The sequence below is a fragment of the Caloenas nicobarica genome, chromosome 5 (genome assembly GCF_036013445.1).
Source record: "Caloenas nicobarica isolate bCalNic1 chromosome 5, bCalNic1.hap1, whole genome shotgun sequence".
NCBI lineage: Eukaryota > Metazoa > Chordata > Aves > Columbiformes > Columbidae > Caloenas > Caloenas nicobarica.
Genome location: NC_088249.1, coordinates 17,383,877 through 17,404,580, shown reverse-complemented (window position 1 = coordinate 17,404,580; position 20,704 = coordinate 17,383,877). Strand labels below are relative to the sequence as shown.

The window sequence follows — 20,704 nt, the reverse complement described above, 5'->3', positions numbered from 1 at the left end:
AAAAAAATTTATTCATTACAGTTTATTTTCAGCATGTTCTTTTTTTCCTTCAAACAGAAATCTTAGCATAATTGATTAAAATGAATGGCTTGCACATCTTCAGTTTCAAGCTGCAAACTAAACAAGACATTAAATTGACTCATTCTAAATGTGGTATTTCAGACCAAATCCCCCTTGTTACAGCCTTATTCCAAATTCCACATTTCATTAGTATAGCCACAGTATTATTATAAAGAAATAGTAAAGTCAGGTATCATGACCAACATTACCCTGCTCAAAGATAGTTTTAGTATATCACCCTGTAGGATTGCACCTTCTGCAACTGTTCCATCTCTCTGGAAATCAAAGAGTGCAAACTGCATGCACAGAAAAGGTTTTGTACACCAATGCAAGGCAGCTTGGTCTTTGGTGTAAAGAGTTTAACATCTGCTGTGTGAAAGGGTCTCGGAGATCATAGACCCGCTTCAAACTTACAAAACTGTGCTTCAGAACATGTTCATAGGATGCAATTATTTGCCTTGCAAAAAATAGGGCACTGAGGGGTCCTTTCAGCACAGACATTTTACTAATAATATTCAGAAGACTCCAGAGAGTGTTCTGAGTACACAATTTTTGTTTATGAGCCTCTTTTAAGAGGTGATTAAAAAAAGAGTAGGCCTTGAAAATTATACTTGAGGTCGGCAAGCATAGTAATGTCCTACTTGGGAGAAAAAAAAATGAAGATTAATTTTGCTAATTGTATTTTTACAGCTAAGTGGTGACTCGAAAATGAGTAGAAATATGTCAAACTGTTTACTCTAAGTTTTAAGCAATATGCAAGCAGATACTTCCTCCCTGATCTGTACTCATCAAAACCAAAGTATTTCATTTATCAAGCAACATCCTCTTTCCTTCTATTCAACTTAATGCTTCACTAAGCAAACTTGATTTCCAAAGAAGGTTGAGGAAACACAAATGTCAAACATAGCATGGAATTCAAATGACATTAAAAAAACATCAGTGCTTTGGTTCAGGAGCTGAAATATCATCAAGGCTGTTTGCAATGAGTGAGGTCTATCGTTGACATTCTTCAACACTTCAAATACCAGAACTTCAAACGTGCCAAAGAAGAAAGTGTCACACATGCCTTTCCTCTCATACGCATTCCTTCAAGTAGGTCTCAAAAATTCTTCTGGCCCACACTCCTGTAACAAGCATTTCTTTAATTAAAGCTAAATACAGTAGATCTATCTTTATGGAGAGACAGGTAAAAACACTGCTAGACTGTGCACCAGCTGCCAGAGACACTTTGCTCACATAAACTGCAAAATTGTAATGGAAGCATGTGAAACAACTCCTTTGGGTGGTTATAGTAGATTAGCAGATATCTTGAAGAACAGGTTAGACAGTAGGAAAAAGAAACTGTTGCACTGTTAGGTGTGAAAATGCATTCCCTGGGGCATGAGGATTCTTTAAACAAAGTGCTGAAACCACCCGTTACTAAAGGGAGAAAATAATCATTTTGCCTGTAACCAAAGAACAGCACTGGCACATGAAAGAGCAGATGTAGCCAGACTCCCCTCCATACTCCAGTTGCTCAACAGCTGCACCACAGAAAGATGAAGACCAGCCCTAAAAGCTCCAATTCTCTCCCATTTGTGGGGCCACAGCAGAACCATACAAGCACAGACACAGATCTAGCACTCTGCAGAAAGTTTGTAAGATTATTTCTCTCTTGTACACAGCAGAATTTCTCACACTGGGGAAAGTAAAAGGAGAGAAACAAGAAGCCACCTCTGGAAAATTTAATTTAGTCTTTCTCTCTCTGACCCCTCTCACCCTCCCCACCCTCACCCTAAGAAAAGTTTCTTCTCTGACAATGACTTGAAAAAATGATATTGTCTCTAAGGACAAGACACAAGCAATAGCAAAGCCTTCAGTTCATGATGGCACATACACTGAAGGTATCCAGACCTTAAGATGAGTATCAAAGTAGTCTGTAGCACCCAGATATTTTATTTCCATCATTGATGGAAGCTGGAGAAACTAATGATCCATACACTAGCTAGGGACAGTCACAGTGCAGCAACATATGTTACACATACTTTCCTTCAGAGAAAAGGTGGGAGATGAAAAAACAGCTGCAACTTACACATAGAACTGATTAAGCATCAAAATAAAAGCTGTTCTTCAAGGTCGCCCATACACAGCACAACTCACCCTTTCCACGTACCATCTCATGATACACAGCATTGTTGGAGAAACGGTTCTGGTCAGACTGGCTTTGAAGTGCTGCACTCGCTCAGCTGCTGGGGACTAACACTGGAAGGCAACAAGTCACAGAACGCAAACCATAAAAGTTACTGCAAAGCTGGGTTTTCTTATTTACCGAGTCATTCATCTGCTAAGTCAGTCAGTTGGAGCCAGACATTGGCAACAAATTTTTAAATCAAATTATGACTGAGAGAGTACTTTATTAACAAAGCATTGGCTCGAGGCATGTCAACCATCCTGTGCCAGTAAGATGAAGCCTCAATGGTGCTTAGAACAAAATTCCAATTAGGTGGGCATTTCTGAAAGAAACCATTTATAAAACCGTAGCTCTAGCAGAGTTTTTAATCAGTTTTAGCTATCCCTCAAGACATCCTGAAATAATGTAAGTAATGTTTGAGAAGAAATTGCTTTTCTTTTTCTTCCAGTGCAGTATGAGTGACCTACACCATAATCTTCTATAAGACACTTTATAAAGACAGAACTAAACAGCGTAAAGTTTTTAGATACCTTGAAGTTCAGTGTTCTTTCAGTCTAAATAATGTTTCAGGAGAAAAAAGGAAAAGAAAACCCTGTTCGTAAACAGTTTCAATATCACGAAGACCAGTTTCTCACTTTTAGAAAACTGAGATAGTTATGGATCAATATAAAAATTCTTGAGCAAAGGAAAGACTCCCTCTTATTCATCCATACCTCCGCTGAAGAGTTCATCAACAACACTTGCTTAGGAGAGTTAGGGGATATTTGATGACTTCCATCATAATTGCATTGCAGAACCATTTCCTAACCAGGGAAGGACAGCCTACATTTCCCACCTGTTTCTGCAACATCACAGCATCACTGAAATAATCCACCTGCCAAATAGGATGTCCCCTGCCTATAAACAAAGACAAGCCTAAGCACCTTGGAACTGCAAGACAAATTGAAGGATGCTTTAGGTGAAATGTTCATTCCTGCTGGCACTGAGAGCAAAAGCTCAGATGCTTCTACACATGCAAGTTGTTTTCTTTCAGCTTAGAGAAAGCTTAGACACACTTATACAGAATGTCTTAAGAAGAACCTTGCACAGAGATGGCTGTCCCTCTTTGCAATATGGATCAACCCCAACCACCTTCAAAATGAGAATAATGGCTGGAATAAATACATGGTATGAGAAAACCCACACATTATGTCATGTCTTTGTAAAACAGTGTCTAAAAATATCATGACAGCTGCTTTGCTACTTGATTTTTAATATCTGCTTTTTGAAGCAAAATTGTTATCACACTATTGGGATCTGAAGCAGCTTCTCACAGGAAAACAGAGAATTAAAACAGAGGATTAATCTTCATTTATCCTGGGTCAAGAACAATGAAGAATGCTTATTACTATTAGCTTAAAACCATGGTCCATCTTCAATCATCCACTGGATCACATGCTAAAATACAAAATAAGCATTCATTAAAAAAAATGATACGACAACCTCCATACATTTGTTGAAGAACCCAGGGATTGTTAGCAGGCTAGGCAGGAGGAATATCTAGCTCTAAATTCCTTTCTAAAAGTAAGTTTACAGAGAAGGAGAGAGAAAGGAAAGAAAGGCAACGCCGAACGTAGCTCAAAAACCAACCAACCAACCAACAACACTGACTGAACACAGATAAGGAGCTCTGTCTCTTGCTGCAGAATCCCCCTCCAAGAGCTGACTTGAAAATATCATTCAATTCCAGAGTACACCAAGATACATCCATAGCTAAGACCAAGTGCTCTCAACAGAACTAATGAACCTCCTACGTCTTGTTCTGTGGGGTACAAAACAGCTACTTTGTTAAATTATTACTTTTCCTGTGGTGGTTCAACAGCCTTAGATAAAAATCAAAGCAAAACACTGAAGGTTATTTTATCTATGCCACAACTACTATCTAGGTGGTTTCGCAAGTGTTCCTAATATTAATGCAGAAAATATAATATTTTCTAAAAGGGCCTGAAAATTATATGTTCCAGTTGTGTTCTCAACATCACAAGGAAACACTTGAAAGGTACAATGGAAACATGCCTCTCACAGATAACATAGTTGCTATCGACTATCAACAACCCTGCTCCAGGTATCAGGGCTCCATACACAAGAGGTTTCTCTGCAAGGAAATACCGAGGCCACCTGTGCTGTGGCACACTGGCAAGGATGTCCATGATCCCACACATGTTACGGAGCTTCAACAGCTCAACATCTAAAGCAAGAAAGAGTAAGGGGAAAACCAGTGTTTTCTTCCTTATACACCAAATGGCATAGATGAAAAGAAGGATTTTTAGTATTTTGTTTCACTCTTCTGAATTACACAGCTGTAAGGAAAAATATGCAGACTTCGGATAAAGTCTCCTACCACAAAGATTTAAGGAAGGAGGCTCAATCTCAGACTCAAGCCCTGAGGATCTGAATTTGAATAGTAAGTGTTTAGGAATAGGAAATAGAGAGCAAACTAGCTACAGAATCTGAGGTGACTGGCAAAACAAACTTTAATGTTTCCTGGTAAGTAAGCAGATCACCTATCTAGAAGCATGTTGTATCCCTTCATCCACTCTTCACCAAAATCTTCACTATTTCAGACTCTTAAAAAGCACAATTGTCCAAACCCATTGAAGTCAAAAGATCAGAGTTATCATTAGTTCCAAATGAAGATACTGCATGAGGTGAGATCAATCAGATGAAGCATGAAGTTGTAAGAACAGAAGATGCTGCTGCTTCACCTGCCCTGTACTAGATTCCAGAAAGAGAAATAAAATAATATTTTTTTAAAAAAAAAGCCTTAACCCAGGACTAAAAATAATAATTTAAAAAAATAATTAAAAAGCAGGGGAGGAAAGGGTCAAGGGGTAAAGAGGACAAATATGAGGTTTCCGGTATCTCGATGAGACCATAAGTTAACGTGCAAGATTCCAGGAAGTCGAGAGTTGCCTTGTAATCTCTGTTCTGGTGCTTGAAATTTTCCCAGTGTGAAACTAGCTTGGAATTCCTCCTGCTCAGTCCCTAAAAATCTTGTTCTCTCTATAGGTAATGCTGAAAAGTCAGAGTACCTGGAGGGCTGTATGTTGCATTATCTTGAGAGGATTTTTCCCTCAGACTTCCTAAAACATGTTGGATTATCATTACGCCTAAAATCTAAAAAACAAAGGAATTTTTATCCAGGAGTGGGATGCAGCAAGAAGGATCCCAAAGGGGTCAGTTACTCCATATGGTACCTGGCCAAAAATTCCAGAGCAAAGTTTCTATTAAAAACAGCTGAAGAGGAGAAAAATCTTACAACATCTCACAGAACATTTATGAAGAGGACCATTTTGAAATGGAGCTTTCTTCCACAGGAAGATCTGGAAATCCTGGATCCAGAGCTGGTTTCATACTCAGCTGGCAGAAACAGCATGAAGCACATGTTTTCTAACTCGGAACAAGTTGACCATATATTTAAAACAAAGACATTCGCTTTGTTCATGATGCATGTAACAGTCATTAAGAGCATTGGCTGTACCTGAAGAGGAATATCAGCAGAAGCCTCCACAGTACTCATTCCAGTTCTCTGACTAAAGTTACTTAAATTTAAATTAATGCTAAAACTTATCTTAGATTTATACAAGGTTTACATCAAAGAAAAACAACAGATGGATATACGGATGTCCCTTATGATTCCATCACTGACTGGTAGGCAGCGAGAATTCACAGGATCACAGAACGGATGAGGTTGGGAGGGACCTCTGGAGATCATCCAGTCCAACATCCCTGCTCTAGGCAAGATCAACCAGAGCAGGTCACCCAGGATCTTGTCCAGTCAGGTCTCTGGGAACAGTAAAGGAGTAGCAAGAGAACACTTGCAGAACAGGCACTGCTGGCAGAAAGGCTGCCGACTGATGTAGATGATATACATGTAAAACCAGAAGCAGAAAATACTGAGTCAGCTTCTCAAAGAAACTTAATTGTACTTATTAACGCCTTTAATTATACACGGTCATTCACCCCTCTGCCTCTTAAGTACACAGAGGGCATGGCACCCTTTTACTGTGCACCTCTGCAGTATCTAGGCAATTTTCCCACCTGACAGTTAAAACTCGCTTTGAAGAAAAATATTATAGGCTCCTCAGACTACTTATGCATAGGCAAATTTACTACCAAAGTACCACTACTACAGAAATTTATTTTATGGGGGCACATATTAAGAAGAACAGAAAACTGTAGCAATTTTTTCAAACTATATTATTTTTATAGGTGTTTTTTTATATATATTCGAGTTCCCAAATTTTGTGAAATGTTAAGACCATCAGAACTGTAATAATCAAACCAGGACAGCCACAGTGTATCATTTAGATTATTGATAAATTTGTGCTTGGATTAAACTTGGTCCATTCAGTCAAATGCAATATAAAACCAAGAAATAAGAATGCAGGTCATACCCAAGACCGGGAATCATTAAGCGTGGGAAACAGGATCACCATCAACTTTGGATGTTTAGCTGGGAACAGTTCTAGAAACTGCACTGAGGGAAAGTGATCAAAATTTAGTTTCTTTCCATTTATGTTTTGTTTAGGTTACAAAGAAGATCAAAGAGTGGCTTGGAGAACAGGAAAAGCACATGCTGTGATAGCTAGGAGTTCTTTTTAATCTTGCTTCTTGCCATGATTTGTTTCTCAAAGGACAAACCAGTTTTCCTGTCACTACTAACAACAACAACAACAGACTAGAGACTATGCAGATGTAGGCAAAACCAAACCACATCATGGGGACAGTGGCTCTTGGCCGTGCTCTGCCCAACAGCTACACTGCAGCACAGTGCAAACTTGACAGATGATGACAATAAAATCCAAGGAGGGAAAGAAAATGCTGAACAAAAAAAAGAAGAAATAAGATATTGAAGACATCCTGACTCTGTGCGACTTCTTATACATCAGGAATGCTTCCTTACTCCTAAACCTCACTATCTAGAGATTTTGGTTTGTACCTTCACTCCTTGGACATCTCTCTGTATTAATCACTGGTTAATTGTCAGGTCAGAAGAGAGACATTGTAAAATATCTATGGGACGGCCCAAAGCTCAGATGAGGCACACAGATGAGCCTCTGTTCCCCAGAAGAGATCTTGCAGTTCTCAACCATTTCATAATGCCAGTCACTCAGAAAAAACAGCCTCTTTTCATCCTCTTCCCCCACTAGCTCCACCTGGGAAACTGCAAGTAAATCTTGAGAAGCAGTAGCCTACACTTGTCACTTTCAGAGATTTTTGTCTTGGGTACATAACCAGCAACTTTGCTATTATGTTGGGGGTTTTGATTTTTTTTTTTCATTTTTAGTTCTATCAGCTGCTCTAAAAGCTGGAGGTCCCCTGCTTCTGCCTCTCCTTAAACCCAGCTCTAAAGCAATCCCACTAGAGCCTTGATTAATGCAGTGTTTTCTCTCCATTAAGGTAAAGGGACTGCAATTAAAAAGTAAAACGAAAAACAGAAGTGTAGCTGGAAGCTGAGCCCAGGCAAACCTGAATTTGAAATAAGGCACATAGAAAGATAAGCAGCAACTTGTTCACACAATTAACTGCAGAAAAAATAGGCGAGAGCCTGGAAGCTGTTGGTGTTTTCCTATCTTGGTTGCCTTTTCAAGAGCTGCATTCAGGATTTATCTAGAGCCAAGGGGGATTTCACACCTACTTTTTGTGAAAGCAGCACACTTTACACCACCTTTTGGGAAGAGGAAGGGTAAGTGTTCTGTGAAACCTGGCAACACCCTCCACCTTGGGACTCTGCATAACTTCCCAAGGAGCTGCCTGTGCCAGGGCTCCAGCACCCCGCAGGCTCCAGGCTGAGAAGACCACTCCTTTATTCCAATAAATGGGAAGCTCTGAGTCATATAGCCAAGGAAGTAACCGAAGCAGAACAACAACACACAATTTCAGACTATACATTTAAACAGAGTACTTAACAGTGGAAGAGCAGCATTTGCCAAACACCGTAACACACAAGTCCCCTTTTATTTCATCCATTCTTTCAGTGCAGCTTAAAACACTCAGGATCTTTCATTATGAAAGAATCAACTCCTAAGTATCTGCTAGAGTCAGATCCTGATCCTCTCCTCTTTTCCAGACAAGACAAGCACAAGTTTCAAAGCCCTTCCTTTGCTTTATCGTCCTTTACATGTTACATGTCAGAAACATCAGCTGTGGAGCAGATGTATCAAAACTACATGTTACATGTCAGAAACATCAGCTGTGGAGCAGATGTATCAAAACTTGAGTTGTTGATTAATCATTGTTAATACGCCACCTCTACGGAGTGCTAATATGGGTGACAAGCTGAGTAATGGTGCTTAAGGCAAGCAGCTTTCTTCCTACTACAATATTACAGATTTCTTAAGTGATAATTCTGCAGGCAGTGATCAAGATAATTATAAAGACAGAATGAATGATTTTATTAAATATTTGATTCTGGCCTTGAGATTTACAGGTCTGTCTCTAGAGGCCAGTCTTCTGTGAACTGAATGAATCAAGATCCTGATGGAAGAAACAGCATACACACTATAAAGCTGTAGCAAAATGTTTAAAAGGAGATTTAAAATTCTTTTACAACTACATTAATTTAAAGAAAGACAAAAAACCAAAACACTACCTTTCATGAATTCCCTTCTCTTGAAGATAAAAAGAGATGATAGTAAAGGATTTCTGTTTGTGCATACATGTTTCGAGTGGAATCGTACCCATCACACACAGATCATCGGTGAGGTGGGAACTTGCAGAGACTCATGCAACATCTCCTGAACCAACAGAGCAACCGATAACATCTCTGATCAGAGTAGCTTACTAATAACTGCCACTGTGCATTCTGCCACGTATTTGCTGACACCAGAGACATGCCCAGATTCAGCACCCTTTCCCAGAGCCTGGAGCAGAGATCAAATGCTCTCCAATGATAAAAGGTCTTGCTAGGAACAAACACAGGACTATTAGCCAGACATCCTCACTCCAATTTATCTCAACATCCACTTTGCTTTTTACATAGTTATTGTCTTCGGTCACTACTTATCAGATCACCAATTAAACAGTATTCAGCGCAGAGGAAACTGCAAAGAATTTAAACTTCAACTTCTAAAATCTGATTATTTACAAGGCAGATTTTGGAGGAGGAGGAATGGCCCAGATTTGGCCAGGAAGGAGAACAGCCCACATTTGGCATGGTTAAGGACCTTCTGCCCCCTTCTTTACTACCATGCGAATCAAACTCAAACAAAAGTGGTATCAATGATCCTGAGTTTATGCTAGTGAACTTATTTCCTTACAGAAAAGCTAATGCTAACCTTTAACCCTTGAAGTCAGGTTAAAGGAACCTAGAGCAGCTCTAATACAGGCATATACCAGTATATATACGTTGAAAAGTCAGGCTAACATTTCTCTTTATAACTCTTAAACAAAGCAACCGAGTGCAACCAACCCAACATTAGAATGTGAGATGCCTAATTTCTAAAGTAATTAGGTTCATAATATATGGAAGTATCCTTACAAATGTAAGCAGCTATAAGTTCCAAATACCCAGAAGTACTTAGTTAATTTCACTCAGACCAATTGGTTCCTCACAGTGGGAGAAGAAGGTTCCCCTTGCCTTTGCCCTTCACTGGCAGCTGCCCCTGTTCATTTTCCACCAGCTGTTACACTACTCTTCAGAGCCCTGCGGGAGGTAAATCGGCTCAGCAAGCCAACAGAAACCAACCCCAGAAAGAGGAGCAGAGAGTCTTCTGCTGGCTCAGCATGGCAAGTGCCACCTCTGGGGAGAGGGAGAGGCCAGGAACACGTATCTGGGGGAAAACGCATAAAGAAGGAGCAGCTTGAGTAAAGGTAGGGAGACTCCTCTGTGCAATAGCAGCAAGGCGACAGACCAGCTTGGTTACTTGTGAAACCATCCTGACTACGCTAGCATTTCTTCTTCCAGATGACATGTCAGTTGGAATACAAGCAGCAGATCTAAATCATCACTCGCACTGTTGTAACACCCCTGGCTATCTGAAGAAATAAAGCTGTCAGTCAAAAAATAAGGCAAGGCATCTTAGTACTGTCACGATCTTTGGTCTTCACTCAGAAAAATGTGCATACTTAGTACACTTGTTCTGTAAATATGACAGTGAACACAACCGAAGCAAAACAAAAAGGATAACAAATTAAGAGAGTGCTTCGTTTCCACCTTTGTGGAAGTGCAAAAAAGCATGTCACATGATGGTTTGCAAACTTTTTTGGTAGAGAGGTAGATCTCTTCGGAAAGCTTCCCATGTAAAAATTGCATCACAAGCTGTGTGTATAAAAACCAGAGAAATTTGATAAACACCTTCTAAGTAGGGCATGAGTCCTAAGAGGTTTAGAAATCCCTGGTTTACTCTGAGGATAAGCTTTAACCACACATCTGAGGTCTTGTATTTCACAAGGGAGCAAAACAAATGAAAACTGATAAGATGTTTCTATTTTTACGTCCTACTTATATAAAGAAGCAGTATTGAAAGAAAGAAAAATAGACACGTAAAATACTTCCTGATCCTTTGGTTTTGCTACTCTGCTCGTAACTCCTCTCAGCTCTCTTATTCTGCAAGGCTAAATGTAATATATAATAAAAAACTATAGAGACAAGGTGTTGAGAGGAAAGGTAGTCAGAGAAAAGATCACACACAAAAACAACAGAAAGAAATAGGATAGTAACGGTAGTAAGAAATTAAATTGGTAAGAAAGCAGTGTGTTAAAAGCCTGGTGTATTTCCATCAGCAAACTTGATACCTGTAGGTAATGTTCTATTTTCATGGCAATGTCACAATGCTCTTGGTAGTGTATAGATCCGCAAACCTCCGGGGCACGCATCCTCTCCCCACAGTAATGCAATATTTCACACCGGCTAAGGTTTCTACACAACTGCATCATTCTGCCTCACTTGAACTATAAAAATTCACCTCCTCAGTGCTTTTCCCGACAGAGCCATACATCTCACTGAACTTGAGCAAGGTCACGTTCCAATTGCAGCAACAAGAATGGCCGGAAGCACCTGTGGAAATTCATGGATCTTTTATTTTACCCACTCAACTTGCCACTGAACTGCCCTAACGTTTCCTCACTGTGTTTCCAAAGGGAGGAAAGAAAACATTAGAGCGCTCTGTCCCGAGAGCGCCCTGAGTATACACATCCTTCATACTGAAATCCACGGTAACCGCTTCCTTCGAGCTGCTGCTGATTCATCAAAAAATCATGACAGACTTGCGATTGCCTTTGAAATGTGATTGCTAACTTCCAAAATTATCATTCGAACACCACAAAATTCCAGGCACCCTGAGAATCCCAATTCCCAGAGCTATGAATGACACAACGCTCGCATTAGAACTGTTGCAAAGAGGTTTCAAAACACAGTCCTCATAAACCTGAATACTTCAATATGAGTCATCTGTAAGACCAACATGTTTTGATAAACTTACTGAAAAAGAATCATCACTGGTATTTCATAAGTCTTATTTTTCAATATTTGAGAAGGACAACTTTACAGATCTCTTAAAAAATAAAAGCTTTGAACAACAAAAAAATAAAGAGGATTTCAAATTCTCATTAATTTCGGATACTCAACAACTCTTCCAATAACCCATGAACAAGTAATTTCGTACTTGGAGATTTGCCGACTCTCACGGCCATGCTTCACCACCACGCTGTTCACTTGCAACGTTAGACAAAACTCAACAAATGGAATCAAAATTTCTTCAGATTATTTTCTTAGAAGGAACCTTTTTCAGTTAGTTAAACTAGTTTGGAACACAGATAAAGTTTCATTACTGAAAACCGCTTTAAGATTTTAATTCTAGGAACTTGGGGTTTGTCTCAGTTCCATTTGAGAAATGATACTCAGGATGTGAACACTTGAGGACGGCACCTTTCTTGCAACCAAAGAGCCTACAGACTAGCCAAGGACCACATCTCTGTGAACCTTGGATCAGCACAATGTTTTCTATGCCAGCTGTTACAGTTTTTGTAAATCCTGTTGTACTGGGTGTAACGGGCAAGGTGCTGGCAGCGGGGGGGCTGCAGGGGTGGCCCCTGTGGGAAGAGCCCAGGGACTGCCCTGTCCCAGGCCCAGGTGGCTCCAACAGACCCACAGCAGGACCCAGCTGAGCCCCTCAGGGAAGCTGGCAGCACCTCTAGGAAAGCGGAGTTAAGAAAGGGCAGGAAATGCCACAGGGAAGAGGAGGGAACAAAAAGGAGTGAGAAACAGCAAAGGGAACAGCAAGGTCAGAGAAGGAGTGGGAGGAAGTGCTCCAGGTGCCAGAGCAGATATCCACCACCGCAGTCAGGGAAGGACCCAGGCTGGAGCAGGTGGATGTGCCCTGAAGAACTGCAGCACATGGACAGCCCTTGCCAGAGCAGATTTTTCTCCTGAAGGACGGCAGCCTGCAGGGAGCCCACGCCAGAGCAGAGCAATAATGTGAGAAAGAAAGAAAGAACAGCAGAAAGAAGCCACCTCGCACCAACTGCGACCCCTCTGCCCACCACACTGCATGGGGAGGGGCACAGGAGTGACACTGAGCCTGGGAAAGGGGGGAGGAAAAGCATTGCTTTCATGTCTGTATTTCTGTTTCTTAGTATCTGAATTTATTTTAACTGGTAACGAGCTTAATTTTCCTCAAGTCAAGCCTGGTTTGCCCACACCAGTAGTTAGTAAGTGATCTCCCTGTCTGCATCCTATTTTCTGCCCCTGCCCCACTAAGGAAGGGGAAAGACTGAGCAGCTGGGTGGGCACTTGCTGTCAGCCAAGGCAAACCCACCACACCTGCACGCAACAGTTCTGATCCAATCTTTTATGGGAGTGCTGACAAAGCAAGAGATCAAACGGAGATTTGCATTACGTGGCATAAATCCTACTACTGCTGCTGAGTCCTGGTTCTGAAGGAAAGACATGCCATACAAATTGGATAAGTGCCTAACAATTCTGAGTTAGGTTCAAGACCCTTCTTTCATCTATCCACCTTTTGTGAAAAACAATGCAAGTCACAGGCTTGATACAGAGCCCATATTTTCCATAACACAAATTGTGGCTATTACTTATAGAATGGCAAAGGCAGTGACCAATCCATCAACATTTCTCTTCCCTCTATCCAAAAGCTCAATAAGCTCACAAAGCCTTTCAAATACAATCCATCAGATAAAGAAAATTGGTTCTAGTAAGTGCCATTTTTGTGCATCCACAATCCCACATGAACTGTCAGTTATATCTGAGCCAGTGGTAGGTGTTGTACAGACTCCTAATTCTGTGAGGGAGTAAATAGGACCCATTAGCAGAACAAAACAGAATAAACAATACAATAATCAAGTCCACTTAAAATACTGCACCTCTCAAGTGCTGTGCAAGTATATACTATTGCCTTATGCATACACACAGACCTTCATCCTGGTAGCTGTTACTGCTGTTTCTTCTTTCAGCTAATTTGGGTTGCAAGCTCTAAGGGAGGGGAACTTGACAACAGGAAATACTATATCAATGCAAGACAGCCCAAATAATAATTGGGCCTATTAAAATTTCTGTCAAGTTCTCTAATGCCCATTTCCAAATAGGAAGTATAATTAAGGCCTGGGTAAAGTACCAGTCTATTATTTTGCAATAGTGCAAGACTGAAGAGATTACAACAGCGCTTCCCTAAAGGATTCCTTCCCAGCTGTGTTCGAAGAGCAATAAACCCTATTCCTAGCAATGCTGATATCCTCAGTTAAAATGCTCCAGCATTCAAGTCATAGCCAATTCCCTAATTCTCTGCACACCAATATATGGATAGAATGAAGATCCTCTCCCCTCTTTTTCCTTCTCTCACACTTTTCAACCATTCTTATGACATATTGTTCCACATTCAACCAAAACCCAGAACTTTCGTTATCAATTACCTAGCTGATTCGTAAAACTGAACATTACTACAGAAAGAAGCAGCGAAGTTCCACATAGAGTTTATTAAATTAATTGCTTCAGATTAACTAACAGGGATATGCATCAGAGTGCCTTTCAGTTCTTATCTTAACAGGTGGAACAGACAAACTGCCTCTTCTTCGTAGTCTCATTAGCTGATAACCTTGGCCTGCAACCAGTTAAGGCACACCAGGATCTAGAAAACAAACCCACGGTTTTAGACACTCTCAACAGCAGGGGCATGTATTTCATTAAATAAATTACTCTCTTCCTGTATTACTCCACTACAAAAAGAGAGTCCCTTATGATCACTTAGCTTACTGACTGTTGATGTTCTCAGCCAGAGCTTGGGAGCCGTGGCCATTGATTTAATCATTCCTGTGCTGTCAGAAAGAGACAAAAATCTGTATCTGATACTTTCTCATGTTTTAAAGACCAGGAAATCCTCCAATAATTTGTATTTTGACTGGTACAGAACCTAGAAGATACCATAATAGGAAAACTGTTGAAGTGTACGGTTATGCAGACTGTATAATCTTCTCTGACATGCTTCAGTTAGGTAAGAAGTAGTCAGGTCACAGAAATTTAAGTCAAACTGCCAGTAACATCTTCTGCCTAGCTCTCCCCACCTGCCTGAAATACCTTAGTACATCTTAAAACTACGAAGATCATTCTTCTCAACCAGAGTGCCAGAAAACATTTGCCTTTGCTTGAACTGATCGCTAGTTAGTCCATAGTCTATAACTCAATGAAGCACATCCTTAAACTAAACATAATACCTTCCACCTTTCCACTTGTGTTTATTTTTAGTTGGTATAATACCAGTGTGTTTCCACCCAGTTGTTCTTAAGACCAACATATGTAAACTTATCTCCTATCTATCCACCTATTCTTAAATTCTCTCTCTTTACTTTGATTTAGGCTTTTCCTCTTTTATTTGTATTTCTGTAGACCTGAACCACGCAGTCTTCCTCTCTGCCTAAATGTGCAAAGCCATCGCTGCCTTCGCAACACCAACCTTACACCTCATCCTCTGTTTAACTTATCACCTATGACTCCACCCCAGGTTCTGTCTCTGCAGACTTGTTTTATCTCTGAGAATAGCTTTAGGTTCACCTGAAGCAGACAAGCGAGGCCAGAGAGGCAGACACCATCCCCAGGTCCTTTCTCACACACAGAATCAAGGCATCCATGCCAAAGAGAGGAACTTCCCTGCACCTCCCTTGTGCATTAGGCACGTCAGAATGAAGCACTGCTTTTCACCTCCTTCAGATAAACATCTAAAAGTTGTCATACAAGAAATAAGGGACGAAGCGAACCATTCGTAGTTTTTCTAAGAAAACAAATGGAGCTGCACTATGTTGCTGAGGTGTGCTTTGGAGTAAAACGAGAGAAGCCTTCATAGGACACGCTGTGCACAGGCACTCGGGCTGCGCACAGACGGCAGAAGGACGTTCAGGGCTCCATGCACACAGTCAGCATGTCCGCCTGCAAAACTGCAGCACCCACGACAAACCATCAGGCTGCCCAACAGCCCCGGACGTAAACCCACAGTAAACCCACGTAAACCCGGCCGGACCAAACGCGGCCTCCCCGGGTCCCCAGCGGGGCCGGGGGCGATTCCCGGGGCGCTCGCACGCCGGGGTCAGGCCCTCGGCAGCACCCGCCTCCCGCCGCGCTCCTCGGGGCTCCCGCTCGGCGGGGCCGCGCCGGCCGGGCCGCCCCTGCAGCGGCCCCCGCGCCCCGCCGCCCCCCCCGGGCAGCGCGGGGCGGCTCGCAGGCCCCGCACGCCGGCCCGCCCGGCTGCACCTGCCGGGCCCGGCGCCCGGGAGCCCCGCCGGCCGCCCCCCGCTGACCATCCGCCGCGGCCTGCCGCCCCCCGCCCGGCCCCGCACCGTTAGCGATGAGCTTGGCCGAGAGCTGCTTGACGAGCTCGGGGATCCGCTCCCACTGGCACTCCGAGCGGCACCGCTCGATCTCCGTCTCCAGCCGCGAGCCCGCCTTCTTGGTGGCCATGGCCGGGCCGATGGGCCCCGGCGGGGGAAGGCGCCGGGGCGACCAGGCGGAGGCGGGGAAAGGACGGCGGCGGCACCGGGCGCCTGGGCGGCGGCGGCGGCCGGAGCGGCGGAACTCGAGGCTGCGGCCCGCGCCGCGCCGGGGCCGAGCGGCGGCGGCGCCACCTGCCGGGCAGCGGCGGCGCAGCGCGGGGAGGGGCGGGGCCAGGCGGCGGGGGCGGGGCCAGGGCTGCGCGGGAACCGCGGCCCCTCCGGCAGGGGGCGGGCGCTGCCGCGGCGGCCCCGGCGCCCAGGGACGGACGGACGGACGGACGGACGCACGCACGCTGCCCAACGGTGTGGCCCCGCTGCTGGAAGGGCCGGTACGGCCGGGCTCCTGCGGCTCACCGGCGGGAACTGCTTCTTTGAAACGATTTGCGCACTTACACCTGGGGGGCGAAGAGGAAAACAAACACACAAACAAACAAACCCACCTCATCTAATGTTGTTCCTCCAGCAGCTAATGAAGGACATACACCATCGTCCTGTCTGTGATACACATAATTAATTCCCGACCACTAACATTCACCTCTTGCCCCACCTTGAAATCTCTCATCCACACTCGCTCCAGGGTTTGGATGGAATAAAAATACTAGCTGAAACAATTCCGAATTTTCAGGCTACATCATGTGTATGTGATGCGCCAGTTCCACAAGCGTATATACACCTCAGAACACAACTGCCAGGAGTGATTTTTCACCAGAAAATATAGCAAAAACCCCAAGACTACACGGAAGAAAAATCTCACAAATTGCTATTTACTTTTCCCAAAATAGGGATATGGCTCATAGACAGAACAGGGTTTGTGACATGCAGTGTAATCTGCTACATTAGACACAATATGAATTGAAGTAATGTAAATGTTTTGTTCCACATCCTTGGGTATTAGTGCAGACTTGTATAATTAATGCTTTTTATCCCCAGAAAGGAGAGGTCAGTGAGGCCAAGAGGTACTTGGCTGAGCTTGTGAGGATGACTATCTGTCTGCTGGTTTGAAAATTCAAAATATAGGACGGATGTTATTATTGCTGTTACATGCATTGCTCTCCTCTGGATCTAGTGCATTTTAGTCTTCAGAAACATCAAGATCACAAACTCAGAAGTCAAATTTGGGCAAACGTAACATTACCAGCCCAAGACAAGTCAATCATTGTTTCATAACTGTTAAGAAGAATATATTTTATTCCCCAAACCTTGTGAATTATGATCATCAAACTCTTGGGGAACAAAATTATCACCAGTCACCTTTATATGCTGTTACATAAGTAGATCAGTTAAATGCAAACAGGTCATGCTCATGGGCATTGGTAGAGTTGTCATCATTGTCTAGAATTTCTAAATAATTTTGTAGTTTGTGCGTGTGACACATGCCAGGGACAGGTACTTTCTGAAGTTTTGCTTGGTTTTGATTATCAACTGAAAGATCAGAAAAAGGATGCACCTTTTAAAATATGGGAAATAAATAACTGCCATTGAATCATTAATTGTTTGGGAATGGACCCAGGGTTGTGTGACTAAAAGCTTGTCCATGTGTTCCCCAGCTATCCTCAATGTCATAAATATCCAACTTCCTACAAACCTTGCTTTGCTTCCATCCTTGGACCATCACAGCCATTGCAACCCTATGACAGGTATCAGATGTCTCTCAGTGCTTCAACTAATTTACTTTTCGTTCCCAGTGCCATTGAAAGCACAATAACACAAAATTCAGATACTGTATCCTGCCTTTTAATGAAGTTGCTGTTATAGCACTTTCAGGTTACAGCCCAATTTCAAACAAAGTATACTTCACATTTTAAAAAGTGAAATATAAACAGTAGCAGAACATAACACTGTTTAAAAACACAGTGGAGTACTGCAGGAGTGGAAAGAAGATTTGTTACTGTAACAAAAGAAAAAGGAGAAATATGTGACAAAGCATTTTTTGCTTACGTGAGGTAAATATGATGTTACAGAAGACAGTATAAAAGTGCTTATTTTATTTCCACAAGGTGTAAAATACAATTAAAAAGGCAATATTAAAAAGAGGCTTTTCTGCAGCACAAATCCTTATTTTACCGTTTTCTTATCTTTCAAGTCAACATCTGAATGCCTATTAGGATGTTAAATGTATTCTACTGCAAGTGATCAGAGATGCAATTCAAATATTATTTGTATTTTAAAGCAATGATATTCAATTCCTACCATCGTCTGCCATTTTCTCAAATGTGACTTGCCAAAATTTTTGGGCCAAAATGCATTAACAGCGCTCTACAGTGAAGAGCACAACTCATAAACATTACAGAAGCAAAAATTTTACTGGAATCTAAGGGGTTTTTTTTCAGTGAGCATCACACTGTCTGTGACACGAGGTAACTGCAGAGCTCCCCATTCCTGCTCAAGCCAGTAATCTCTATAAAATTTAGAACAGACTGTAAGAAAATCGTTAAAGAAAATAATTTCAGTGACACTTGGTTCATTTTTGAGAGTATCCAAATGCAGTTTAAAGGGAAGTGAGACTGAACAGCATTCACAAAATCAACAGTTTGACGACATCCACATTTTGAAGCCTGCCACCCCTGCCTTATAGAAAGGAATACAGTCATATAAGAAGTAAAAAATGCTTTAGCAAAATATTTCAACATTTCAAGATTTTGTACTTAGATTAGTTTATCTTTTTAAAGATAAAATAGTTACATCCCTGAGTGTACATTATTTTGTAAACCATTAAGCCCTTATTGCCATTTCAAAGTTAAAATCATACACAAAACAATTCAGGAAAACCTAGGAACCTGGAAAGCGTTTTCTTTTTTTTCCTCACAATCGGCTTTTGATTTCATACTTTGTTACTTTCAAACTGATTCAATTCAAACTGATTCAATTTGTACTGCACTTGTCAAATAATGGGCAGTACAATGGATACTTTAAAAGGAACGTATGCCTGTACAAACAATATTTATTTTTCACTATTGTATGAAATCCCTTGGAGTTAATTCTTAGTCTTTAATAAATGACAGTGCTAACAATCATTGCTATTGATAGGCCAACTCTGAAGTTTAATTACTAATTGCGCAAAAAGTCAGACTCCAAAAGAGGTCCTTTCCAAGCCCATTCATGCTAAATGGGAACCAGCATTGCCAATGAAAGGGTAACAAAAAGTATCACTCAACTGTGATAAATATTAAAATCATATTGTTTTGGCTAATGTTTCATACTGCATTTTTAAACCTGTCATACTATTTCTGGAAATATCTTCCACATTACGAATGCGTGTATTTACACATACAAAAAAAAAAAAAAAAAAGTCACCTCTCAGAATCAAAAAAAGCCCTTTGCTCATGTTCATAGGCTGAACAGATGTATTTATATCTGAATTGTTACTTGTTCAACAACTGTATTTTTACAAAGCTATGTTGCCACTAAAGTTCTATCTTATATTAACATGTAGTAACTAACAGGAAGCAAAATGGGAACAAAACCACCGCAGTTTGCAGTTTCTCACGTTTATTATGCCAGTGTGTCACCGTTTACTGCAGGGCGACAACAAACTGTGGCAGATGCTCTCTGTTAACCCTCTGCCCTCCCCACCAGGAAGGGTAATAGGAGGAAAAGGGAGAGAGACTTACAAGTTGAAAAGTTAAAAATGCTTACTAATGCTACTAATAGACAGAGAAAATAATACAAAATATACTAAACCACTCTTGAATTTCCCGGGGTAGCGCAGCGCGGAGCTGATGCTGCAGGGCAGGCACCTGGAAGTCCTGGGCTGGATTCCGCAGTGAACTGGAACTGGATTCAGGGATGCAGGGTCTGGAACCAGGCCTCGGATCACAGGCACGACAGGCAGGGTCCTCTTCAGATGCCGGCCATGGTTGAAGAGAGGGAGACCCCCGTGATCTCCTACTTTCATAGGGTGTATGACCTGTATGGAATGGAATACTTAGCTGGTCAATTTTAGTCACCAGTTCTGTCCTCTCCGCCTTGCAAATACACCCCTCTCACTTATGGGACGTGCAAAATTTATCAGTGACCTTGGCTGCCATAGCAATAAGGATAAACCTGGGCCCCTTCTGCATACCATTGCTACCATTATCAGCTCTGGAACAAACAGTGTCTGAAAAACATGCAGACAAATTCAGAAAAGTGCAGTTACTTAGAAGAACTCTTGTTTTTAACAAAACCAGGACACAGTGTAACACTTTTCAGCCTTGTTCAAAGCTCTAAGGATTTAAAAGAAATGCTTTGGCTACTTCTAAGTTCAGGGAAGAGCCAAGGTAAGGTCTAATCCTGGGTCTTCCATTGTGTCACGCTCACGGAAAGCCTCCTTGCTCTATTTCTAACTGTTGTTCCACCCAGTGATGCCTGTAGCACTGCAGGCAAAGAGGGTCTCCACACTCTCTTTGCCCAATAACAAAACAGACAGACACATTTCAACAAAAGTCTAGATGCGATCCAGATTGCAGCTTAATCTCTCTCTTGAACTGAAAAAAAAAATCGTAGACAAATTGAACC

General features: G+C 42.0%; 1 protein-coding gene across 2 annotated transcripts in view; it reads right to left on the bottom strand.

Annotated features, from left to right (window-relative positions):
* TTC7B (tetratricopeptide repeat domain 7B) overlaps positions 1-16,320 on the bottom strand; it is a 143,676-nt gene extending 127,356 nt beyond the window's left edge. For both annotated transcript variants that reach the window (XM_065635327.1, XM_065635328.1), the window contains exon 1: positions 16,055-16,320. In XM_065635327.1, coding sequence (XP_065491399.1) covers positions 16,055-16,175 — 121 coding nt within the window. In that variant the 5' untranslated portion in view covers positions 16,176-16,320. The remainder of the gene's footprint in view (positions 1-16,054) is intronic.
* Positions 16,321-20,704: the final 4,384 nt, after the last annotated feature.